Consider the following 27,256-nt stretch of genomic DNA (forward strand, 5'->3'; position numbering starts at 1 on the left):
GTAGCTCAGTTGGTAAAAATAATAATAATGTATGCACTCACTAACTGTAAGTCGCTCTGGATAAGAGCGTCTGCTAAATGACTAAAATGTAATAATGGTGTTTTCACGCTTATAGCCTATTGCTGCACTTATAATGTGAAGAAATAGCCGAATAGTTCATCAACATTTTAAGTTAAATGTTCTGATCTGTTGTGTCAGCCACATTGCATACAAAAGGTTTTTTGATGCTAGTGGTTGTATTAATTTGGGATCTATTGCATCCCACAACTATGTTTGGAATATTTATTTCTCGCAGGGAATAGAATAGGTTGACTTTTGTACTATGGGGGATAGTAGATTGACATAGGCTAGTGCTTTTGCTGTTCGTTAGGCCTACTCAGCTTGTTGGCTGACGAAATGTACATGTGGACAGTTCTTCCCATATCTTCAATATGCACCTCGGAATTGGACAAGGACGTGGGCAAGTTGAGTCCCCGATGTGTCTGTCTTAACTTGTAGCCAGTGAGAAAGACCTGATCACTTGACGGAGAGCATTGTGAGTGAGAGACGTTTCGGATTGCGCAGCACGGTCAGGGAGAAGGGCACAACGCAGCACTCCGTGCCTCAAAAGGCATGGATTATTTTTAGGGTGCCTTACGGCCACACAAAGGGGATGCCGCCGTGAAATTCGATGCGTTATCAAATGCTTGTTCAATTATGAATGAGATACTATTGGAGTGTGTACAGCCTGCGCAAAAAACAAAGCAGAGCTCATGGCTTTCATGCAACTTTTTTCAAATCATCACTTAGAGTCTCATCATGCAGCCTTACAATGTATAAAAAATCAAAACATATAGCCCAACGTTTGTAGAACAACTAAAGTTACATTAATAACTCTATATTAAGCATATAGAAGGACCTGTTTCTTTGTTAACCGCTCAACACAGAATAGTCACATAGGCACACTCCCTCAAATCATTTGGAGAAAATATTTATATTTTATTCAGCAATGTTAGGGACATTAACTGATGTTAACTGATTTAACTGATGCTAGTAATGTTAACTGATTTAACTGATGTTAGTGATGTTAACTGATGTTACTGATGTTAACTAGATGTTAACCTATGTTAACTGATATTTATTGCTGTTAGTGATGTTAACCTATGTTAACTGATATTTATTGATGTTAGTGATGTTAACTGATGTTAACTGATATTAGGGATAGTAAGTGATGTTAACTGATTTACCTGATGTTAGTAATGTTAACTGATGTTAACTGATGTTAACTGATTTAACTGATAACTGATGTTAGTGATGTTAAACGATTGAACTGGTGTTAGTGATGTGAGTGATGTTAACTGATGCTAGTGATGTTAACTGATTTAACTGATGTTAGTGGTGTTAACTGATGTTAACTGTTGTTTGTGATGTTAGTGATGCTAAATGATTTAACTGATGTTAGTTATGTTAACTGATGTTAGTGATGTTAACTGATATTGGGTGTCTGTTTCTACCCTACAGGTTCTGAGTGGGTGTCTGTGTGTTCAACCAGCTGATTGGTCACCATGAGGATTAAGGCAGCCCTGCCCAGATATGAGCTGTACTTCTATAAGACAGTGGTCTATCTGGGCTTATTGTGGGCTGCCAGCTGGATCTTTGACGTGTCCAACTGTAAGTACACACACACAGACACGCACGCGCACACACACACACACACACACGCACACACACACACACACACAGACACGCACGCACACACACACACACACAAACACGCACACACACATACACACACACACACACAGACACGCGCACACACACACACAGACACGCACGCACACACACACACACAGACACGCACGCACACACACACACACACAAACACGCACACACACACACACACACACACACAGACACGCACGCACACACACATACACAGACACGCACGCACACACACACACACACACGCATGCACACACACACACACAGACACGCACACACACACGCACACAAACACACACACAGACACGCACGCACACACACACAACCAGACACACACGCACACACACACACACACACAGACACGCACGCACACACGCACACACACACACGCACGCACACACGCACACACAGACACGCACGCACACACGCACACACGCACACACAGACTCTCTCTCTCTTTCTCTCTCTCTCTTTTTCTTTTGGGGATTTAGAATGGCTTATTGTCATCAAAGATCATAATTAGCTTCATTATAGCATTGTAATAACATGCTGACATTTAAAATCTGTACATTTGCATGTATGAATCTCCTAATCTGTTTATGATGTGGAAATACAGCCAGACAACAAATACAATCAATTGAGTCACTATACGCTACATATTACATCTGTTGTCCTTCATCCTCCTCGGGCAGGCAGGAGGAGGAGGAGGCAGGGAGCTATGAGGAGGAGCAGGCAGGGAGCTATGAGGAGGAGGAGGCGGGGAGCTATGAGGAGGAGGAGGCAGGGAGCTATGAGGAGGAGGAGGCGGGGAGCTATGAGAAGGAGGAGGCAGGGAGCTATGAGGAGGAAGAGGAGGCAGGGAGCTATGAGGAGGAGGAGGCAGGGAGCTAGGAGGTGGAGGAGGCAGGGAGCTATGAGGAGGAGGAGGAAGGGAGCTATGAGGAGGAAGAGGCAGGGAGCTATGAGGAGGAGGAGGCAGGGAGCTAGGAGGAGGAGGAGGCAGGGAGCTATGAGGAGGAGGAGGCAGGGAGCTATGAGGAGGAGGAGGCGGGGAGCTATGAGGAGGAGGAGGCAGGGAGCTATGAGGAGGAGGAGGCAGGGAGCTATGAGGAGGAGGAGGCAGGGAGCTATGAGGAGGAGGAGGCAGGGAGCTATGAGGAGGAGGAGGCAGGGAGCTATGAGGAGGAGGAGGCAGGGAGCTATGAGGAGGAGGAGGCAGGGAGCTATGAGGAGGAGGAGGCAGGGAGCTATGAGGAGGAGGAGGCAGGGAGCTATGAGGAGGAGGAGGCAGGGAGCTATGAGGAGGAGCAGGCAGGGAGCTATGAGGAGGAGGAGGCAGGGAGCTATGAGGAGGAGGAGGCGGGGAGCTAGGAGGAGGAGCAGGCAGGGAGCTATGAGGAGGAGCAGGCAGGGAGCTATGAGGAGGAGGAGGCAGGGAGCTATGAGGAGGAGGAGGAGGCAGGGAGCTATGAGGAGGAGGAGGCAGGGAGCTATGAGGAGGAGGAGGCAGGGAGCTATGAGGAGGAGGAGGAGGCAGGGATCTATGAGGAGGAGCAGGCAGGGAGCTATGAGGAGGAGGAGGTAGGGAGCTATGAGGAGGAGGAGGCAGGGAGCTATGAGGAGGAGGAGGCAGGGAGCTATGAGGAGGAGGAGGCAGGGAGCTATGAGGAGGAGGAGGGGGGAGCTATGAGGAGGAGGAGGCAGGGAGCTATGAGGAGGAGGAGGCAGGGAGCTAAGAGGAGGAGGAGGCAGGGAGCTATGAGGAGGAGGAGGCAGGGAGCTATGAGGAGGAGGAGGGGGGAGCTATGAGGAGGAGGAGGGGGGAGCTATGAGGAGGAGGAGGCAGGGAGCTATGAGGAGGAGGAGGCAGGGAGCTATGAGGAGGCGGGGAGCTATGAGGATGAGGAGGCAGGGAGCTATGAGGAGGAGGAGGCAGGGAGCTATGAGGAGGAGGAGGCAGGGAGCTATGAGGAGGAGGAGGCAGGGAGCTATGAGGAGGCGGGGAGCTATGAGGAGGAGGAGGCAGGGAGCTATGAGGAGGAGGAGGCAGGGAGCTATGAGGAGGAGGAGGCAGGGAGCTATGAGGAGGAGGAGGGGGGAGCTATGAGGAGGAGGAGGCAGGGAGCTATGAGGAGGAGGAGGGGGGAGCTATGAGGAGGAGGAGGGGGGAGCTATGAGGAGGAGGAGGGGGGAGCTATGAGGAGGAGGAGGGGGGAGCTATGAGGAGGAGGAGGCAGGGAGCTATGAGGAGGAGGAGGAGGCAGGGAGCTATGAGGAGGAGGAGGCAGGGAGCTATGAGGAGGAGGAGGCAGGGAGCTATGAGGAGGAGGAGGCAGGGAGCTATGAGGAGGAGGAGGCAGGGAGCTATGAGGAGGAGGAGGCAGGGAGCTATGAGGAGGAGGAGGGGGGAGCTATGAGGAGGAGGAGGGGGGAGCTATGAGGAGGAGGAGGGGGGAGCTATGAGGAGGAGGAGGCAGGGAGCTATGAGGAGGAGGAGGCAGGGAGCTATGAGGAGGCGGGGAGCTATGAGGAGGAGGAGGCAGGGAGCTATGAGGAGGAGGAGGCAGGGAGCTATGAGGAGGAGGAGGCAGGGAGCTATGAGGAGGAGGAGGCAGGGAGCTATGAGGAGGCAGGGAGCTATGAGGAGGAGGTGGCAGGGAGCTATGAGGAGGAGGAGGCAGGGAGCTATGAGGAGGAGGAGGCAGGGAGCTATGAGGAGGAGGAGGCAGGGAGCTATGAGGAGGAGGAGGCAGGGAGCTATGAGGAGGAGGAGGCAGGGAGCTATGAGGAGGAGGAGGCAGGGAGCTATGAGGAGGAGGAGGCAGGGAGCTATGAGGAGGAAGAGGCAGGGAGCTATGAGGAGGAGCAGGCAGGGAGCTATGAGGAGGAGGAGGAGGCAGGGAGCTATGAGAAGGAGGAGGCAGGGAGCTATGAGGAGGAGGAGGCAGGGAGCTACGAGGAGGAGGAGGCAGGGAGCTATGAGGAGGAGGAGGGGGGAGCTATGAGGAGGAGGAGGCAGGGAGCTATGAGAAGGAGGAGGCAGGGAGCTATGAGGAGGAGGAGGCAGGGAGCTATGAGGAGGAGGAGGCAGGGAGCTATGAGGAGGAGGAGGGGGGAGCTATGAGGAGGAGGAGGCAGGGAGCTATGAGGAGGAGGAGGCGGGGAGCTATGAGGAGGAGGAGGCAGGGAGCTATGAGGAGGAGGAGGCAGGGAGCTATGAGGAGGAGGAGGCAGGGAGGGAGCTATGAGGAGGAGGAGGCAGGGAGCTATGAGGAGGAGGAGGCAGGGAGCTATGAGGAGGAGGAGGCAGGGAGCTATGAGGAGGAGGAGGCAGGGAGCTATGAGGAGGAGGAGGCAGGGAGGGAGCTATGAGGAGGAGGAGGCGGGGAGCTAGGAGGAGGAGGAGGCAGGGAGCTATGAGGAGGAGGAGGCAGGGAGCTATGAGGAGGAGGAGGCAGGGAGCTATGAGGAGGAGGAGGGGGGAGCTATGAGGAGGAGGAGGCAGGGAGCTATGAGAAGGAGGAGGCAGGGAGCTATGAGGAGGAGGAGGCAGGGAGCTATGAGGAGGAGGAGGGGGGAGCTATGAGGAGGAGGAGGCAGGGAGCTATGAGGAGGAGGAGGCAGGGAGCTATGAGGAGGAGGAGGCAGGGAGCTATGAGGAGGAGGAGGCAGGGAGCTATGTGGAGGAGGAGGCAGGGAGCTATGAGGAGGAGGAGGCAGGGAGCTATGAGGAGGAGGAGGCAGGGAGCTATGAGGAGGAGGAGGCAGGGAGCTATGAGGAGGAGGAGGCAGGGAGCTATGAGGAGGAGCAGGCAGGGAGCTATGAGGAGGAGGAGGCAGGGAGCTATGAGGAGGAGGAGGCAGGGAGCTATAAGGAGGAGGAGGCAGGGAGCTATGAGGAGGAGCAGGCAGGGAGCTATGAGGAGGAGGAGGCAGGGAGCTATGAGGAGGAGGAGGCAGGGAGCTATGAGGAGGAAGAGGCAGGGAGCTATGAGGAGGAGCAGGCAGGGAGCTATGAGGAGGAGGAGGAGGCAGGGAGCTATGAGAAGGAGGAGGCAGGGAGCTATGAGGAGGAGGAGGCAGGGAGCTATGAGGAGGATGAGGCAGGGAGCTATGAGGAGAAGGAGGGGGGAGCTATGAGGAGGAGGAGGCAGGGAGCTATGAGAAGGAGGAGGCAGGGAGCTATGAGGAGGAGGAGGCAGGGAGCTATGAGGAGGAGGAGGCAGGGAGCTATGAGGAGGAGGAGGCAGGGAGCTATGAGGAGGAGGAGGCAGGGAGCTATGAGGAGGAGGAGGCGGGGAGCTATGAGGAGGAGGAGGCAGGGAGCTATGAGGAGGAGGAGGCAGGGAGCTATGAGGAGGAGGAGGCAGGGAGGGAGCTATGAGGAGGAGGAGGCAGGGAGCTATGAGGAGGAGGAGGCAGGGAGCTATGAGGAGGAGGAGGCAGGGAGCTATGAGGAGGAGGAGGCAGGGAGGGAGCTATGAGGAGGAGGAGGCAGGGAGCTATGAGGAGGAGGAGGCAGGGAGCTGTGAGGAGGAGGAGGCAGGGAGCTATGAGGAGGAGGAGGCAAGGAGGGAACTATGAGGAGGAGGAGGCGGGGAGCTAGGAGGAGGAGGAGGCAGGGAGCTATGAGGAGGAGGAGGCAGGGAGCTATGAGGAGGAGGAGGCAGGGAGCTATGAGGAGGAGGAGGCAGGGAGCTATGAGGAGGAGGAGGCAGGGAGCTATGAGGAGGAGGAGGCAGGGAGCTATGAGGAGGAGGAGGCAGGGTGCTATGAGGAGGAGGAGGCAGGGAGCTATGAGGAGGAGGAGGCAGGGAGCTATGAGGAGGAGGAGGCAGGGAGCTATGAGGAGGAGGAGGCAGGGAGCTATGAGGAGGAGGAGGCAGGGAGCTATGAGGAGGAGGAGGCAGGGAGCTATGAGGAGGAGGAGGCAGGGAGCTATGAGGAGGAGGAGGCAGGGAGCTATGAGGAGGAGGAGGCAGGGAGCTATGAGGAGGAGGAGGCAGGGAGCTATGAGGAGGAGGAGGCAGGGAGCTATGAGGAGGAGGAGGAGGCAGGGAGCAATGAGGAGGAGGAGGCAGGGAGCTATGAAGAGGAGGAGGCAGGGAGCTATGAGGAGGAGGAGGCAGGGAGCTATGAGGAGGAGGAGGCAGGGAGCTATGAGGAGGAGGAGGCAGGGAGCTATGAGGAGGAGGAGGCAGGGAGCTATGAGGAGGAGGAGGCAGGGAGCTATGAGGAGGAGGAGGCAGGGAGCTATGAGGAGGAGGAGGCAGGGAGCTATGAGGAGGAGGAGGCAGGGAGCTATGAGGAGGAGGAGGCAGGGAGCTATGAGGAGGAGGAGGCAGGGAGCTATGAGGAGGAGGAGGCAGGGAGCTATGAGGAGGAGGAGGCAGGGACCTATGAGGAGGAGGAGGCAGGGAGCTATGAGGAGGAGGAGGCAGGGAGCTATGAGGAGGAGGAGGCAGGGAGCTATGAGGAGGAGGAGGCAGGGAGCTATGAGGAGGAGGAGGGGGGAGCTATGAGGAGGAGGAGGGGGGAGCTATGAGGAGGAGGAGGCAGGGAGCTATGAGGAGGAGGAGGCAGGGAGCTATGAGGAGGCGGGGAGCTATGAGGAGGAGGAGGCAGGGAGCTATGAGGAGGAGGAGGCAGGGAGCTATGATGAGGAGGAGGCAGGGAGCTATGAGGAGGAGGAGGCAGGGAGCTATGAGGAGGAGGAGGCAGGGAGCTATGAGGAGGAGGAGGCAGGGAGCTATGAGGAGGAGGAGGCAGGGAGCTATGAGGAGGCAGGGAGCTATGAGGAGGAGGAGGCAGGGAGCTATGAGGAGGAGGAGGCAGGGAGCTATGAGGAGGAGGAGGCAGGGAGCTATGAGGAGGAGGAGTCAGGGAGCTATGAGGAGGAGGAGGCAGGGAGCTATGAGGAGGAGGAGAAGTGGGAGCTATGAGGAGGAGGAGGCAGGGAGCTATGAGGAGGAGGAGGCAGGGAGCTATGAGGAGGAAGAGGCAGGGAGCTATGAGGAGGAGCAGGCAGGGAGCTATGAGGAGGAGGAGGAGGCAGGGAGCTATGAGAAGGAGGAGGCAGGGAGCTATGAGGAGGAGGAGGCAGGGAGCTATGAGGAGGAGGAGGCAGGGAGCTATGAGGAGGAGGAGGGGGGAGCTATGAGGAGGAGGAGGCAGGGAGCTATGAGAAGGAGGAGGCAGGGAGCTATGAGGAGGAGGAGGCAGGGAGCTATGAGGAGGAGGAGGCAGGGAGCTATGAGGAGGAGGAGGGGGGAGCTATGAGGAGGAGGAGGCAGGGAGCTATGAGGAGGAGGAGGCGGGGAGCTATGAGGAGGAGGAGGCAGGGAGCTATGAGGAGGAGGAGGCAGGGAGCTATGAGGAGGAGGATGCAGGGAGGGAGCTATGAGGAGGAGGAGGCAGGGAGCTATGAGGAGGAGGAGGCAGGGAGCTATGAGGAGGAGGAGGCAGGGAGCTATGAGGAGGAGGAGGCAGGGAGGGAGCTATGAGGAGGAGGAGGCAGGGAGCTATGAGGAGGAGGAGGCAGGGAGCTATGAGGAGGAGGAGGCAGGGAGCTATGAGGAGGAGGAGGCAGGGAGCTATGAGGAGGAGGAGGCAGGGAGCTAGGAGGAGGAGGAGGCAGGGAGCTATGAGGAGGAGGAGGGGGGAGCTATGAGGAGGAGGAGGCAGGGAGCTATGAGGAGGAGGAGGCAGGGAGCTATGAGGAGGAGGAGGCAGGGAGCTATGAGGAGGAGGAGGCGGGGATCTATGAGGAGGAGGAGGCGGGGAGCTATGAGGAGGAGGAGGCAGGGAGCTATGAGGAGGAGGAGGCAGGGAACTATGAGGAGGAGGAGGAGGCAGGGAGCTATGAGGAGGAGGAGGCAGGGAGCTATGAGGAGGAGGAGGGAGGGAGCTATGAGGAGGAGGAGGCGGGGATCTATGAGGAGGAGGAGGCGGGGAGCTATGAGGAGGAGGAGGCAGGGAGCTATGAGGAGGAGGAGGCGGGGAGCTATGAGGAGGAGGAGGCAGGGAGCTATGAGGAGGAGGAGGCAGGGAGCTATGAGGAGGAGGAGGCAGGGAGCTATGAGGAGGAGGAGGCAGGGAGCTATGAGGAGGAGGAGGCAGGGAGCTATGAGGAGGAGGAGGCAGGGAGCTATGAGGAGGAGGAGGCAGGGAGCTATGAGAAGGAGGAGGCAGGGAGCTATGAGGAGGAGGAGGCAGGGAGCTATGAGGAGGAGGAGGCAGGGAGCTATGAGGAGGAGGAGGCAGGGAGCTATGAGGAGGAGGAGGCAGGGAGCTAGGAGGAGGAGGAGGCAGGGAGCTATGAGGAGGAGGAGGCAGGGAGGGAGCTATGAGGAGGAGGAGGCAGGGAGCTATGAGGAGGAGGAGGCAGGGAGCTATGAGGAGGAGGAGGCAGGGAGCTAGGAGGAGGAGGAGGCAGGGAGCTATGAGGAGGAGGAGGGGGGAGCTATGAGGAGGAGGAGGCAGGGAGCTATGAGGAGGAGGAGGCAGGGAGCTATGAGGAGGAGGAGGCGGGGATCTATGAGGAGGAGGAGGCGGGGAGCTATGAGGAGGAGGAGGCAGGGAGCTATGAGGAGGAGGAGGCAGGGAGCTATGAGGAGGAGGAGGCAGGGAGCTATGAGGAGGAGGAGGCAGGGAGCTATGAGGAGGAGGAGGCAGGGAGCTATGAGAAGGAGGAGGCAGGCATGTGCCTCCATAGCTAGGTCCTGGGCAGGATGTTGGTGTATGGCGGTACATAGGGGGAGTCCTGTAGTAGAGTAGAGGAGAGTACAGTAGAGTACAATAGAGTAGAGTAGAGTACAGTAGAGTAGAGTAGAGTAGAGTACAGTAGAGTAGAGTACAGTACAGTACAGTACAGTACAATAGAGTAGGGTACAGTAGAGTAGAGTAGAGTACAGTATAGTAGAGTAGAGTAGAGTAGAGTACAGTAGAGTAGAGTACAGTAGAGCAGAGTAGAGTACAGTATAGTAGAGTATAGTACAGTAGAGTAGAGTACAGTAGAGTAGAGTAGAGTACAGTACAGTAGAGTAGAGTAGAGTATAGTAGAGTAGAGTAGAGTAGAGTAGAGTAGAGTAGAGTAGAGTAGAGTAGAGTAGAGTACAATAGAGTAGAGTAGAGTAGAGTAGAGTACAGTAGAGTAGAGTAGAGTAGAGTACAGTACAGTACAGTACAGTAGAGTATAGTAGAGTACAGTATAGTAGAGTACAGTAGAGCAGAGTAGAGTACAGTATAGTAGAGTATAGTAGAGTACAGTAGAGTAGAGTACAGTAGAGTAGAGTACAGTAGAGTAGAGTAGAGTACAGTAGAGTAGAGTAGAGTAGAGTACAATAGAGTAGAGTAGAGTAGAGTAGAGTAGAGTAGAGTACAGTAGAGTAGAGTAGAGTAGAGTAGAGTAGAGTAGAGTAGAGTAGAGTACAGTAGAGTACAGTACAGTACAGTACAATAGAGTAGGGTACAGTAGAGTATAGTAGAGTACAGTATAGTAGAGTAGAGTAGAGTAGAGTAGAGCAGAGTAGAGTACAGTATAGTAGAGTATAGTACAGTAGAGTAGAGTAGAGTACAGTAGAGTACAGTAGAGTAGAGTAGAGTACAGTAGAGTAGAGTACAGTAGAGTAGAGTAGAGTAGAGTAGAGTAGAGTAGAGTATCGTAGAGTAGAGTACAATAGAGTAGAGTACAGTAGAGTATAGTAGAGTACAGTACAGTAGAGTACAGTAGAGTACAGTACAGTAGAGTACAGTACAGTAGAGTAGAGTAGAGTAGAGTACCGTAGAGTAGAGTACAATAGAGTAGAGTACAGTAGAGTAGAGTAGAGTAGAGTAGAGTAGAGTAGAGTACAGTACAGTAGAGTACAGTAGAGTAGAGTACAGTAGAGTAGAGTAGAGTAGAGTACAGTAGAGTAGAGTAGAGTACAGTATAGTAGAGTACAGTAGAGTAGAGTACAGTAGAGTAGAGTAGAGTACAGTACAGTAGAGTAGAGTAGAGTACAGTACAGTAGAGTACAGTAGAGTAGAGTAGAGTAGAGTACAGTAGAGTAGAGTAGAGTAGAGTACAGTAGAGTAGAGTAGAGTACAGTATAGTAGAGTACAGTAGAGTAGAGTACAGTAAAGTAGAGTAGAGTAGAGTACAGTATAGTACAATAGAGTACAATAGAGTAGAGTAGAGTACAGTAGAGTAGAGTAGAGTAGAGTAGAGTAGAGTACAATAGAGTAGAGTAGAGTAGAGTAGAGTAGAGTAGAGTAGAGTAGAGTACAGTAGAGTAGAGTAGAGTACAGTAGAGTAGAGTAGAGTACAGTACAGTACAGTATAGTACAAAAGAGTAGAGTAGAGTACAGTAGAGTAGAGTAGAGTAGAGTAGAGTAGAGTAGAGTACAATAGAGTAGAGTACAGTAGAGTACAGTAGAGTACAGTAGAGTAGAGTAGAGTAGAGTACAGTAGAGTAGAGTAGAGTATAGTACAATAGAGTAGAGTACAGTAGAGTAGAGTAGAGTACAGTACAGTAGAGTAGAGTACAGTAGAGTAGAGTAGAGTAGAGTAGAGTAGAGTAGAGTAGAGTAGAGTAGAGTACAGTATAGTAGAGTAGAGTACAGTAGAGTAGAGTAGAGTAGAGTAGAGTAGAGTAGAGTAGAGTACAGTACAGTAGAGTAGAGTAGAGTACAGTACAGTAGAGTAGAGTAGAGTACAGTATAGTAGAGTAGAGTAGAGTAGAGTAGAGTACAGTAGAGTAGAGTACAGTACAGTACAGTAGAGTAGAGTACAGTATAGTAGAGTAGAGTAGAGTAGAGTATAGTAGAGTAGAGTACAGTAGAGTAGAGTAGAGTAGAGTAGAGTACAGTAGAGTAGAGTAGAGTAGAGTAGAGTACAGTAGAGTAGAGTAGAGTACAGTATAGTACAATAGAGTAGAGTACAGTAGAGTAGAGTAGAGTACAGTACAGTAGAGTAGAGTACAGTAGAGTAGAGTAGAGTAGAGTAGAGTAGAGTAGAGTAGAGTACAGTACAGTAGAGTAGAGTAGAGTACAGTAGAGTAGAGTAGAGTACAGTAGAGTAGAGTAGAGTACAGTATAGTACAATAGAGTAGAGTACAGTAGAGTAGAGTAGAGTACAGTACAGTACAGTAGAGTACAGTAGAGTAGAGTAGAGTAGAGTAGAGTAGAGTAGAGTAGAGTCGAGTAGAGTAGAGTAGAGTAGAGTACAGTACAGTAGAGTACAGTAGAGTAGAGTAGAGTACAGTAGAGTAGAGTAGAGTAGAGTACAGTACAGTAGAGTACAGTAGAGTAGAGTACAGTACAGTACATTAGAGTACAGTAGAGTAGAGTACAATAGAGTACAGTAGAGTACAGTAGAGTACAGTATAGTACAATAGAGTAGAGTACAGTACAGTAGAGTAGAGTAAAGTAGAGTACAATAGAGTAGAGTAGAGTAGAGTAGAGTAGAGTAGAGTATAGTATAGTAGAGTACAGTAGAGTAGAGTAGAGTAGAGTAGAGTAGAGTAGAGTATAGTAGAGTAGGGTAGAGTAGAGTAGAGTAGAGTAGAGTACAGTATAGTAGAGTAGAGTAGAGTAGAGTACAATATAGTAGAGTAGAGTACAGTAGAGTAGAGTAGAGTACAGTAGAGTAGAGTAGAGTAGAGTATAGTAGAGTACAGTAGAGTAGAGTAGAGTAGAGTAGAGTAGAGTAGAGTAGAGTACAGTATAGTAGAGTAGAGTAGAGTAGAGTAGAGTAGAGTAGAGTAGAGTAGAGTAGAGTAGAGTAGAGTACAGTAGAGTACAGTAGAGTAGAGTAGAGTAGAGTATAGTAGAGTACAGTAGAGTAGAGTAGAGTACAGTACAGTAGAGTAGAGTAGAGTAGAGTACAGTACAGGAGAGTACAGTAGAGTAGAGTAGAGTAGAGTAGGGTACAGTAGAGTACAATAGAGTAGAGTAGAGTAGAGTAGGGTACAGTAGAGTACAATAGAGTAGAGTACAGTACAGTACAGTACAGTAGAGTACAGTAGAGTAGAGTAGAGTAGAGTAGGGTACAGTAGAGTACAATATAGTAGAGTAGAGTAGAGTAGAGTACAGTACAGTAGAGTACAGTAGAGTAGAGTAGAGTAGAGTAGAGTAGAGTAGAGTAGAGTAGAGTAGAGTACAGTATAGTAGAGTAGAGTAGAGTAGAGTAGAGTACAATAGAGTAGAGTAGAGTACAGTAGAGTAGAGTAGAGTACAGTAGAGTAGAGTAGAGTATAGTAGAGTACAGTAGAGTAGAGTAGAGTAGAGTAGAGTATAGTAGAGTAGAGTAGAGTAGAGTAGAGTAGAGTAGAGTAGAGTAGAGTACAGTAGAGTAGAGTAGAGTAGAGTACAGTAGAGTAGAGTAGAGTAGAGTAGAGTAGAGTAGAGTATAGTAGAGTACAGTAGAGTAGAGTACAGTACAGTACAGTACAGTAGAGTAGAGTAGAGTAGAGTACAGTACAGTAGAGTACAGTAGAGTAGAGTAGAGTAGAGTAGGGTACAGTAGAGTACAATAGAGTAGAGTAGAGTAGAGTAGGGTACAGTAGAGTACAATAGAGTAGAGTAGAGTACAGTACAGTACAGTAGAGTACAGTAGAGTAGAGTAGAGTAGAGTAGGGTACAGTAGAGTACAATATAGTAGAGTAGAGTAGAGTACAGTACAGTAGAGTACAGTAGAGTAGAGTAGAGTAGGGTACAGTAGAGTACAATAGAGTAGAGTAGAGTAGAGTACAGTAGAGTACAGTAGAGTAGAGTAGAGTAGAGTAGGGTACAGTACAGTCGAGTCAAGTCGAGTACAGTAGAGTAGAGTACAGGACCTGTAGTGTGATACCTCATATAGACAGGGTTTCCTGTAGTGTGATACCTCATATAGACAGGGTTTCCTGTAGTGTGATACCTCATATAGACAGGGTTTCCTGTAGGACCTGTAGTGTGATACCTCATATAGACAGGGTTTCCTGTAGGACCTGTAGTGTGATACCTCATATAGACAGGGTTTCCTGTAGGACCTGTAGTGTGATACCTCATATAGACAGGGTTTCCTGTAGGCCCTGTAGTGTGATACCTCATATAGACAGGGTTTCCTGTAGGCCCTGTAGTGTGATACCTCATATAGACAGGGTTTCCTGTAGGCCCTGTAGTGTGATACCTCATATAGACAGGGTTTTCTGTAGTGTGATACCTCATATAGACAGGGTTTCCTGTAGGCCCTGTAGTGTGATACCTCATATAGACAGGGTTTCCTGTAGTGTGATACCTCATATAGACAGGGTTTCCTGTAGGCCCTGTAGTGTGATACCTCATATAGACAGGGTTTCCTGTAGGACCTGTAGTGTGATACCTCATATAGACAGGGTTTCCTGTAGGACCTGTAGTGTGATACCTCATATAGACAGGGTTTCCTGTAGGCCCTGTAGTGTGATACCTCATATAGACAGGGTTTCCTGTAGTGTGATACCTCATATAGACAGGGTTTCCTGTAGTGTGATACCTCATATAGACAGGGTTTCCTGTAGGCCCTGTAGTGTGATACCTCATATAGACAGGGTTTCCTGTAGGACCTGTAGTGTGATACCTCATATAGACAGGGTTTCCTGTAGTGTGATACCTCATATAGACAGGGTTTCCTGTAGGCCCTGTAGTGTGATACCTCATATAGACAGGGTTTCCTGTAGTGTGATACCTCATATAGACAGGGTTTCCTGTAGGCCCTGTAGTGTGATACCTCATATAGACAGGGTTTCCTGTAGTGTGATACCTCATATAGACAGGGTTTCCTGTAGTGTGATACCTCATATAGACAGGGTTTCCTGTAGTGTGATACCTCATATAGACAGGGTTTCCTGTAGGACCTGTAGTGTGATACCTCATATAGACAGGGTTTCCTGTAGTGTGATACCTCATATAGACAGGGTTTCCTGTAGGACCTGTAGTGTGATACCTCATATAGACAGGGTTTCCTGTAGGACCTGTAGTGTGATACCTCATATAGACAGGGTTTCCTGTAGGACCTGTAGTGTGATACCTCATATAGACAGGGTTTTCTGTAGGACCTGTAGTGTGATACCTCATATAGACAGGGTTTCCTGTAGGACCTGTAGTGTGATACCTCATATAGACAGGGTTTCCTGTAGGCCCTGTAGTGTGATACCTCATATAGACAGGGTTTCCTGTAGGCCCTGTAGTGTGATACCTCATATAGACAGGGTTTCCTGTAGGCCCTGTAGTGTGATACCTCATATAGACAGGGTTTCCTGTAGTGTGATACCTCATATAGACAGGGTTTCCTGTAGGACCTGTAGTGTGATACCTCATATAGACAGGGTTTCCTGTAGGACCTGTAGTGTGATACCTCATATAGACAGGGTTTCCTGTAGTGTGATACCTCATATAGACAGGGTTTCCTGTAGGCCCTGTAGTGTGATACCTCATATAGACAGGGTTTCCTGTAGGCCCTGTAGTGTGATACCTCATATAGACAGGGTTTCCTGTAGGACCTGTAGTGTGATACCTCATATAGACAGGGTTTCCTGTAGTGTGATACCTCATATAGACAGGGTTTCCTGTAGTGTGATACCTCATATAGACAGGGTTTCCTGTAGTGTGATACCTCATATAGACAGGGTTTCCTGTAGGACCTGTAGTGTGATACCTCATATAGACAGGGTTTCCTGTAGTGTGATACCTCATATAGACAGGGTTTCCTGTAGGCCCTGTAGTGTGATACCTCATATAGACAGGGTTTCCTGTAGGACCTGTAGTGTGATACCTCATATAGACAGGGTTTCCTGTAGTGTGATACCTCATATAGACAGGGTTTCCTGTAGGACCTGTAGTGTGATACCTCATATAGACAGGGTTTCCTGTAGTGTGATACCTCATATAGACAGGGTTTCCTGTAGTGTAATACCTCATATAGACAGGGTTTCCTGTAGGACCTGTAGTGTGATACCTCATATAGACAGGGTTTCCTGTAGTGTGATACCTCATATAGACAGGGTTTCCTGTAGTGTGATACCTCATATAGACAGGGTTTCCTGTAGTGTGATACCTCATATAGACAGGGTTTCCTGTAGGACCTGTAGTGTGATACCTCATATAGACAGGGTTTCCTGTAGGACCTGTAGTGTGATACCTCATATAGACAGGGTTTCCTGTAGGACCTGTAGTGTGATACCTCATATTGACAGGGTTTCCTGTAGTGTGATACCTCATATAGACAGGGTTTCCTGTAGGACCTGTAGTGTGATACCTCATATAGACAGGGTTTCCTGTAGGCCCTGTAGTGTGATACCTCATATAGACAGGGTTTCCTGTAGGCCCTGTAGTGTGATACCTCATATAGACAGGGTTTCCTGTAGGCCCTGTAGTGTGATACCTCATATAGACAGGGTTTCCTGTAGGACCTGTAGTGTGATACCTCATATAGACAGGGTTTCCTGTAGGACCTGTAGTGTGATACCTCATATAGACAGGGTTTCCTGTAGGACCTGTAGTGTGATACCTCATATAGACAGGGTTTCCTGTAGGACCTGTAGTGTGATACCTCATATAGACAGGGTTTCCTGTAGGACCTGTAGTGTGATACCTCATATAGACAGGGTTTCCTGTAGTGTGATACCTCATATAGACAGGGTTTCCTGTAGGCCCTGTAGTGTGATACCTCATATAGACAGGGTTTCCTGTAGTGTGATACCTCATATAGACAGGGTTTCCTGTAGGACCTGTAGTGTGATACCTCATATAGACAGGGTTTCCTGTAGTGTGATACCTCATATAGACAGGGTTTCCTGTAGGACCTGTAGTGTGATACCTCATATAGACAGGGTTTCCTGTAGTGTGATACCTCATATAGACAGGGTTTCCTGTAGTGTGATACCTCATATAGACAGGGTTTCCTGTAGGCCCTGTAGTGTGATACCTCATATAGACAGGGTTTCCTGTAGTGTGATACCTCATATAGACAGGGTTTCCTGTAGGACCTGTAGTGTGACACCTCATATAGACAGGGTTTCCTGTAGGACCTGTAGTGTGATACCTCATATAGACAGGGTTTCCTGTAGGACCTGTAGTGTGATACCTCATATAGACAGGGTTTCCTGTAGTGTGATACCTCATATAGACAGGGTTTCCTGTAGTGTGATACCTCATATAGACAGGGTTTCCTGTAGGACCTGTAGTGTGATACCTCATATAGACAGGGTTTCCTGTAGTGTGATACCTCATATAGACAGGGTTTCCTGTAGGACCTGTAGTGTGATACCTCATATAGACAGGGTTTCCTGTAGTGTGATACCTCATATAGACAGGGTTTCCTGTAGTGTGATACCTCATATAGACAGGGTTTCCTGTAGGCCCTGTAGTGTGATACCTCATATAGACAGGGTTTCCTGTAGTGTGATACCTCATATAGACAGGGTTTCCTGTAGGACCTGTAGTGTGACACCTCATATAGACAGGGTTTCCTGTAGGACCTGTAGTGTGATACCTCATATAGACAGGGTTTCCTGTAGGACCTGTAGTGTGATACCTCATATAGACAGGGTTTCCTGTAGTGTGATACCTCATATAGACAGGGTTTCCTGTAGTGTGATACCTCATATAGACAGGGTTTCCTGTAGGACCTGTAGTGTGATACCTCATATAGACAGGGTTTCCTGTAGTGTGATACCTCATATAGACAGGGTTTCCTGTAGGCCCTGTAGTGTGATACCTCATATAGACAGGGTTTCCTGTAGGCCCTGTAGTGTGATACCTCATATAGACAGGGTTTCCTGTAGTGTGATACCTCATATAGACAGGGTTTCCTGTAGTGTGATACCTCATATAGACAGGGTTTCCTGTAGTGTGATACCTCATATAGACAGGGTTTCCTGTAGTGTGATACCTCATATAGACAGGGTTTCCTGTAGTGTGATACCTCATATAGACAGGGTTTCCTGTAGTGTGATACCTCATATAGACAGGGTTTCCTGTAGTGTGATACCTCATATAGACAGGGTTTCCTGTAGGCCCTGTAGTGTGATACCTCATATAGACAGGGTTTCCTGTAGTGTGATACCTCATATAGACAGGGTTTCCTGTAGGACCTGTAGTGTGATACCTCATATAGACAGGGTTTCCTGTAGGACCTGTAGTGTGATACCTCATATAGACAGGGTTTCCTGTAGGACCTGTAGTGTGATACCTCATATAGACAGGGTTTCCTGTAGTGTGATACCTCATATAGACAGGGTTTCCTGTAGGCCCTGTAGTGTGATACCTCATATAGACAGGGTTTCCTGTAGGACCTGTAGTGTGATACCTCATATAGACAGTGTTTCCTGTAGGACCTGTAGTGTGATACATCATATAGACAGGGTTTCCTGTAGTTTGATACCTCATATAGACAGGGTTTCCTGTAGTGTGATACCTCATATAGACAGGGTTTCCTGTAGGCCCTGTAGTGTGATACCTCATATAGACAGGCTTTCCTGTAGGACCTGTAGTGTGATACCTCATATAGACAGGGTTTCCTGTAGTGTGATACCTCATATAGACAGGGTTTCCTGTAGGACCTGTAGTGTGATACCTCATATAGACAGGGTTTCCTGTAGGACCTGTAGTGTGATACCTCATATAGACAGGGTTTCCTGTAGGACCTGTAGTGTGATACCTCATATAGACAGGGTTTCCTGTAGGACCTGTAGTGTGATACCTCATATAGACAGGGTTTCCTGTAGTGTGATACCTCATATAGACAGGGTTTCCTGTAGGACCTGTAGTGTGATACCTCATATAGACAGGGTTTCCTGTAGTGTGATACCTCATATAGACAGGGTTTCCTGTAGTGTGATACCTCATATAGACAGGGTTTCCTGTAGGACCTGTAGTGTGATACCTCATATAGACAGGGTTTCCTGTAGTGTGATACCTCATATAGACAGGGTTTCCTGTAGTGTGATACCTCATATAGACAGGGTTTCCTGTAGTGTGATACCTCATATAGACAGGGTTTCCTGTAGGCCCTGTAGTGTGATACCTCATATAGACAGGGTTTCCTGTAGTTTGATACCTCATATAGACAGGGTTTCCTGTAGGACCTGTAGTGTGATACCTCATATAGACAGGGTTTCCTGTAGTGTGATACCTCATATAGACAGGGTTTCCTGTAGGACCTGTAGTGTGATACCTCATATAGACAGGGTTTCCTGTAGTGTGATACCTCATATAGACAGGGTTTCCTGTAGTGTGATACCTCATATAGACAGGGTTTCCTGTAGGCCCTGTAGTGTGATACCTCATATAGACAGGGTTTCCTGTAGTGTGATACCTCATATAGACAGGGTTTCCTGTAGGACCTGTAGTGTGATACCTCATATAGACAGGGTTTCCTGTAGGACCTGTAGTGTGATACCTCATATAGACAGGGTTTCCTGTAGGACCTGTAGTGTGATACCTCATATAGACAGGGTTTCCTGTAGTGTGATACCTCATATAGACAGGGTTTCCTGTAGTGTGATACCTCATATAGACAGGGTTTCCTGTAGGACCTGTAGTGTGATACCTCATATAGACAGGGTTTCCTGTAGTGTGATACCTCATATAGACAGGGTTTCCTGTAGGCCCTGTAGTGTGATACCTCATATAGACAGGGTTTCCTGTAGGCCCTGTAGTGTGATACCTCATATAGACAGGGTTTCCTGTAGTGTGATACCTCATATAGACAGGGTTTCCTGTAGTGTGATACCTCATATAGACAGGGTTTCCTGTAGTGTGATACCTCATATAGACAGGGTTTCCTGTAGTGTGATACCTCATATAGACAGGGTTTCCTGTAGTGTGATACCTCATATAGACAGGGTTTCCTGTAGTGTGATACCTCATATAGACAGGGTTTCCTGTAGGCCCTGTAGTGTGATACCTCATATAGACAGGGTTTCCTGTAGTGTGATACCTCATATAGACAGGGTTTCCTGTAGGACCTGTAGTGTGATACCTCATATAGACAGGGTTTCCTGTAGGACCTGTAGTGTGATACCTCATATAGACAGGGTTTCCTGTAGGACCTGTAGTGTGATACCTCATATAGACAGGGTTTCCTGTAGTGTGATACCTCATATAGACAGGGTTTCCTGTAGGCCCTGTAGTGTGATACCTCATATAGACAGGGTTTCCTGTAGGACCTGTAGTGTGATACCTCATATAGACAGGGTTTCCTGTAGGACCTGTAGTGTGATACATCATATAGACAGGGTTTCCTGTAGTGTGATACCTCATATAGACAGGGTTTCCTGTAGTGTGATACCTCATATAGACAGGGTTTCCTGTAGGCCCTGTAGTGTGATACCTCATATAGACAGGGTTTCCTGTAGGACCTGTAGTGTGATACCTCATATAGACAGGGTTTCCTGTAGTGTGATACCTCATATAGACAGGGTTTCCTGTAGGACCTGTAGTGTGATACCTCATATAGACAGGGTTTCCTGTAGGACCTGTAGTGTGATACCTCATATAGACAGGGTTTCCTGTAGGACCTGTAGTGTGATACCTCATATAGACAGGGTTTCCTGTAGGACCTGTAGTGTGATACCTCATATAGACAGGGTTTCCTGTAGTGTGATACCTCATATAGACAGGGTTTCCTGTAGGACCTGTAGTGTGATACCTCATATAGACAGGGTTTCCTGTAGTGTGATACCTCATATAGACAGGGTTTCCTGTAGTGTGATACCTCATATAGACAGGGTTTCCTGTAGGACCTGTAGTGTGATACCTCATATAGACAGGGTTTCCTGTAGTGTGATACCTCATATAGACAGGGTTTCCTGTAGGACCTGTAGTGTGATACCTCATATAGACAGGGTTTCCTGTAGTGTGATACCTCATATAGACAGGATTTCCTGTAGTGTGATACCTCATATAGACAGGGTTTCCTGTAGGACCTGTAGTGTGATACCTCATATAGACAGGGTTTCCTGTAGTGTGATACCTCATATAGAAAGGGTTTCCTGTAGGCCCTGTAGTGTGATACCTCATATAGACAGGGTTTCCTGTAGGCCCTGTAGTGTGATACCTCATATAGACAGGGTTTCCTGTAGTGTGATACCTCATATAGACAGGGTTTCCTGTAGTGTGATACCTCATATAGACAGGGTTTCCTGTAGGCCCTGTAGTGTGATACCTCATATAGACAGGGTTTACTGTAGGACCTGTAGTGTGATACCTCATATAGACAGGGTTTCCTGTAGTGTGATACCTCATATAGACAGGGTTTCCTGTAGGACCTGTAGTGTGATACCTCATATAGACAGGGTTTCCTGTAGTGTGATACCTCATATAGACAGGGTTTCCTGTAGTGTGATACCTCATATAGACAGGGTTTCCTGTAGTGTGATACCTCATATAGACAGGGTTTCCTGTAGGCCCTGTAGTGTGATACCTCATATAGACAGGGTTTCCTGTAGGCCCTGTAGTGTGATACCTCATATAGACAGGGTTTCCTGTAGGACCTGTAGTGTGATACCTCATATAGACAGGGTTTCCTGTAGGACCTGTAGTGTGATACCTCATATAGACAGGGTTTCCTGTAGGCCCTGTAGTGTGATACCTCATATAGACAGGGTTTCCTGTAGGCCCTGTAGTGTGATACCTCATATAGACAGGGTTTCCTGTAGGACCTGTAGTGTGATACCTCATATAGACAGGGTTTCCTGTAGTGTGATACCTCATATAGACAGGGTTTCCTGTAGTGTGATACCTCATATAGACAGGGTTTCCTGTAGGACCTGTATGGTGATACCTCATATAGACAGGGTTTCCTGTAGGCCCTGTAGTGTGATACCTCATATAGACAGGGTTTCCTGTAGGCCCTGTAGTGTGATACCTCATATAGACAGGGTTTCCTGTAGTGTGATACCTCATATAGACAGGGTTTCCTGTAGTGTGATACCTCATATAGACAGGGTTTCCTGTAGGACCTGTAGTGTGATACCTCATATAGACAGGGTTTCCTGTAGGACCTGTAGTGTGATACCTCATATAGACAGGGTTTCCTGTAGGACCTGTAGTGTGATACCTCATATAGACAGGGTTTCCTGTAGGACCTGTAGTGTGATACCTCATATAGACAGGGTTTCCTGTAGTGTGATACCTCATATAGACAGGGTTTCCTGTAGGACCTGTAGTGTGATACCTCATATAGACAGGGTTTCCTGTAGGCCCTGTAGTGTGATACCTCATATAGACAGGGTTTCCTGTAGGACCTGTAGTGTGATACCTCATATAGACAGGGTTTCCTGTAGTGTGATACCTCATATAGACAGGGTTTCCTGTAGTGTGATACCTCATATAGACAGGGTTTCCTGTAGGACCTGTAGTGTGATACCTCATATAGACAGGGTTTCCTGTAGGACCTGTAGTGTGATACCTCATATAGACAGGGTTTCCTGTAGTGTGATACCTCATATAGACAGGGTTTCCTGTAGGACCTGTAGTGTGATACCTCATATAGACAGGGTTTCCTGTAGGACCTGTAGTGTGATACCTCATATAGACAGGGTTTCCTGTAGGACCTGTAGTGTGATACCTCATATAGACAGGGTTTCCTGTAGGACCTGTAGTGTGATACCTCATATAGACAGGGTTTCCTGTAGGACCTGTAGTGTGATACCTCATATAGACAGGGTTTCCTGTAGGCCCTGTAGTGTGATACCTCATATAGACAGGGTTTCCTGTAGGACCTGTAGGGTGATACCTCATATAGACAGGGTTTCCTGTAGTGTGATACCTCATATAGACAGGGTTTCCTGTAGGCCCTGTAGTGTGATACCTCATATAGACAGGGTTTCCTGTAGTGTGATACCTCATATAGACAGGTTTTCCTGTAGTGTGATACCTCATATAGACAGGGTTTCCTGTAGTGTGATACCTCATATAGACAGGGTTTCCTGTAGGCCCTGTAGTGTGATACCTCATATAGACAGGGTTTCCTGTAGGCCCTGTAGTGTGATACCTCATATAGACAGGGTTTCCTGTAGGACCTGTAGTGTGATACCTCATATAGACAGGGTTTCCTGTAGGACCTGTAGTGTGATACCTCATATAGACAGGGTTTCCTGTAGGACCTGTAGTGTGATACCTCATATAGACAGGGTTTCCTGTAGGACCTGTAGTGTGATACTTCATATAGACAGGGTTTCCTGTAGGACCTGTAGTGTGATACCTCATATAGACAGGGTTTCCTGTAGGACCTGTAGTGTGATACCTCATATAGACAGGGTTTCCTGTAGGACCTGTAGTGTGATACCTCATATAGACAGGGTTTCCTGTAGTGTGATACCTCATATAGACAGGGTTTCCTGTAGTGTGATACCTCATATAGACAGGGTTTCCTGTAGGACCTGTAGTGTGATACCTCATATAGACAGGGTTTCCTGTAGGCCCTGTAGTGTGATACCTCATATAGACAGGGTTTCCTGTAGTGTGATACCTCATATAGACAGGGTTTCCTGTAGGACCTGTAGTGTGATACCTCATATAGACAGGGTTTCCTGTAGGACCTGTAGTGTGATACCTCATATAGACAGGGTTTCCTGTAGGACCTGTAGTGTGATACCTCATATAGACAGGGTTTCCTGTAGGACCTGTAGTGTGATACCTCATATAGACAGGGTTTCCTGTAGGCCCTGTAGTGTGATACCTCATATAGACAGGGTTTCCTGTAGGACCTGTAGGGTGATACCTCATATAGACAGGGTTTCCTGTAGTGTGATACCTCATATAGACAGGGTTTCCTGTAGTGTGATACCTCATATAGACAGGGTTTCCTGTAGGACCTGTAGTGTGATACCTCATATAGACAGGGTTTCCTGTAGGACCTGTAGTGTGATACCTCATATAGACAGGGTTTCCTGTAGGACCTGTAGTGTGATACCTCATATAGACAGGGTTTCCTGTAGTGTGATACCTCATATAGACAGGGTTTCCTGTAGGCCCTGTAGTGTGATACCTCATATAGACAGGGTTTCCTGTAGGACCTGTAGTGTGATACCTCATATAGACAGGGTTTCCTGTAGTGTGATACCTCATATAGACAGGGTTTCCTGTAGTGTGATACCTCATATAGACAGGGTTTCCTGTAGTGTGATACCTCATATAGACAGGGTTTCCTGTAGGACCTGTAGTGTGATACCTCATATAGACAGGGTTTCCTGTAGTGTGATACCTCATATAGACAGGGTTTCCTGTAGGACCTGTAGTGTGATACCTCATATAGACAGGGTTTCCTGTAGGACCTGTAGTGTGATACCTCATATAGACAGGGTTTCCTGTAGTGTGATACCTCATATAGACAGGGTTTCCTGTAGGACCTGTAGTGTGATACCTCATATAGACAGGGTTTCCTCTAGGCCCTGTAGTGTGATACCTCATATAGACAGGGTTTCCTGTAGTGTGATACCTCATATAGACAGGGTTTCCTGTAGGACCTGTAGTGTGATACCTCATATAGACAGGGTTTCCTGTAGTGTGATACCTCATATAGACAGGGTTTCCTGTAGTTTGATACCTCATATAGACAGGGTTTCCTGTAGGACCTGTAGTGTGATACCTCATATAGACAGGGTTTCCTTTAGTGTGATACCTCATATAGACAGGGTTTCCTGTAGTGTGATACCTCATATAGACAGGGTTTCCTGTAGTGTGATACCTCATATAGACAGGGTTTCCTGTAGGCCCTGTAGTGTGATACCTCATATAGACAGGGTTTCCTGTAGGACCTGTAGTGTGATACCTCATATAGACAGGGTTTCCTGTAGTGTGATACCTCATATAGACAGGGTTTCCTGTAGGACCTGTAGTGTGATACCTCATATAGACAGGGTTTCCTGTAGGACCTGTAGTGTGATACCTCATATAGACAGGGTTTCCTGTAGGCCCTGTAGTGTGATACCTCAAATAGACAGGGTTTCCTGTAGGACCTGTAGTGTGATACCTCATATAGACAGGGTTTCCTGTAGGACCTGTAGTGTGATACCTCATATAGACAGGGTTTCCTGTAGTGTGATACCTCATATAGACAGGGTTTCCTGTAGGACCTGTAGTGTGATACCTCATATAGACAGGGTTTCCTGTAGGCCCTGTAGTGTGATACCTCATATAGACAGGGTTTCCTGTAGGACCTGTAGTGTGATACCTCATATAGACAGGGTTTCCTGTAGTGTGATACCTCATATAGACAGGGTTTCCTGTAGGACCTGTAGTGTGATACCTCATATAGACAGGGTTTCCTGTAGTGTGATACCTCATATAGACAGGGTTTCCTGTAGGACCTGTAGTGTGATACCTCATATAGACAGGGTTTCCTGTAGGACCTGTAGTGTGATACCTCATATAGACAGGGTTTCCTGTAGGACCTGTAGTGTGATACCTCATATAGACAGGGTTTCCTGTAGGACCTGTAGTGTGATACCTCATATAGACAGGGTTTCCTGTAGGACCTGTAGTGTGATACCTCATATAGACAGGGTTTCCTGTAGTGTGATACCTCATATAGACAGGGTTTCCTGTAGTGTGATACCTCATATAAACAGGGTTTCCTGTAGTGTGATACCTCATATAGACAGGGTTTCCTGTAGGACCTGTAGTGTGATACCTCATATAGACAGGGTTTCCTGTAGTGTGATACCTCATATAGACAGGGTTTCCTGTAGGACCTGTAGTGTGATACCTCATATAGACAGGGTTTCCTGTAGGACCTGTAGTGTGATACCTCATATAGACAGGGTTTCCTGTAGTGTGATACCTCATATAGACAGGGTTTCCTGTAGTGTGATACCTCATATAGACTGGGTTTCCTGTAGGACCTGTAGTGTGATACCTCATATAGACAGGGTTTCCTGTAGGCCCTGTAGTGTGATACCTCATATAGACAGGGTTTCCTGTAGGACCTGTAGTGTGATACCTCATATAGACAGGGTTTCCTGTAGGACCTGTAGTGTGATACCTCATTTAGACAGGGTTTCCTGTAGTGTGATACCTCATATAGACAGGGTTTCCTGTAGTGTGATACCTCATATAGACAGGGTTTCCTGTAGGCCCTGTAGTGTGATACCTCATATAGACAGGGTTTCCTGTAGTGTGATACCTCATATAGACAGGGTTTCCTGTAGGACCTGTAGTGTGATACCTCATATAGACAGGGTTTCCTGTAGTGTGATACCTCATATAGACAGGGTTTCCTGTAGTGTGATACCTCATATAGACAGGGTTTCCTGTAGTGTGATACCTCATATAGACAGGGTTTCCTGTAGGACCTGTAGTGTGATACCTCATATAGACAGGGTTTCCTGTAGGACCTGTAGTGTGATACCTCATATAGACAGGGTTTCCTGTAGTGTGATACCTCATATAGACAGGGTTTCCTGTAGGACCTGTAGTGTGATACCTCATATAGACAGGGTTTCCTGTAGGACCTGTAGTGTGATACCTCATATAGACAGGGTTTCCTGTAGGCCCTGTAGTGTGATACCTCATAAAGACAGGGTTTCCTGTAGTGTGATACCTCATATAGACAGGGTTTCCTGTAGGACCTGTAGTGTGATACCTCATATAGACAGGGTTTCCTGTAGGACCTGTAGTGTGATACCTCATATAGACAGGGTTTCCTGTAGGCCCTGTAGTGTGATACCTCATATAGACAGGGTTTCTTGTAGTGTGATACCTCATATAGACAGGGTTTCCTGTAGGCCCTGTAGTGTGATACCTCATATAGACAGGGTTTCCTGTAGGACCTGTAGTGTGATACCTCATATAGACAGGGTTTCCTGTAGTGTGATACCTCATATAGACAGGGTTTCCTGTAGGACCTGTAGTGTGATACCTCATATAGACAGGGTTTCCTGTAGGACCTGTAGTGTGATACCTCATATAGACAGGGTTTCCTGTAGGCCCTGTAGTGTGATACCTCATATAGACAGGGTTTCCTGTAGGACCTGTAGTGTGATACCTCATATATACAGGGTTTCCTGTAGTGTGATACCTCATATAGACAGGGTTTCCTGTAGTGTGATACCTCATATAGACAGGGTTTCCTGTAGGACCTGTAGTGTGATACCTCATATAGACAGGGTTTCCTGTAGGCCCTGTAGTGTGATACCTCATATAGACAGGGTTTCCTGTAGTGTGATACCTCATATAGACAGGGTTTCCTGTAGTGTGATACCTCATATAGACAGGGTTTCCTGTAGGACCTGTAGTGTGATACCTCATATAGACAGGGTTTCCTGTAGGACCTGTAGTGTGATACCTCATATAGACAGGGTTTCCTGTAGTGTGATACCTCATATAGACAGGGTTTCCTGTCGTGTGATACCTCATATAGACAGGGTTTCCTGTAGTGTGATACCTCATATAGACAGGGTTTCCTGTAGTGTGATACCTCATATAGACAGGGTTTCCTGTAGGACCTGTAGTGTGATACCTCATATAGACAGGGTTTCCTGTAGGCCCTGTAGTGTGATACCTCATATAGACAGGGTTTCCTGTAGGACCTGTAGTGTGATACCTCATATAGACA

General features: G+C 48.1%; 1 protein-coding gene across 1 annotated transcript in view; it reads left to right on the forward strand.

Annotated features, from left to right (window-relative positions):
- Nucleotides 1-1,544: 1,544 nt before the first annotated feature.
- The window catches only part of LOC311100097 (protein-cysteine N-palmitoyltransferase HHAT-like protein), a gene marked incomplete at both ends in the record, with an annotated part of 52,018 nt that continues 26,306 nt past the window's right edge, over nt 1,545-27,256 (forward strand). The window contains one exon of the mRNA XM_084140842.1: nt 1,545-1,650. Within this exon, the coding sequence (XP_083996968.1) occupies nt 1,545-1,650 (106 nt within the window). The remainder of the gene's footprint in view (nt 1,651-27,256) is intronic.

This window comes from Coregonus lavaretus (assembly GCF_964263955.1).
Source record: "Coregonus lavaretus genome assembly, chromosome: 2".
Classification (NCBI taxonomy): domain Eukaryota; kingdom Metazoa; phylum Chordata; class Actinopteri; order Salmoniformes; family Salmonidae; genus Coregonus; species Coregonus lavaretus.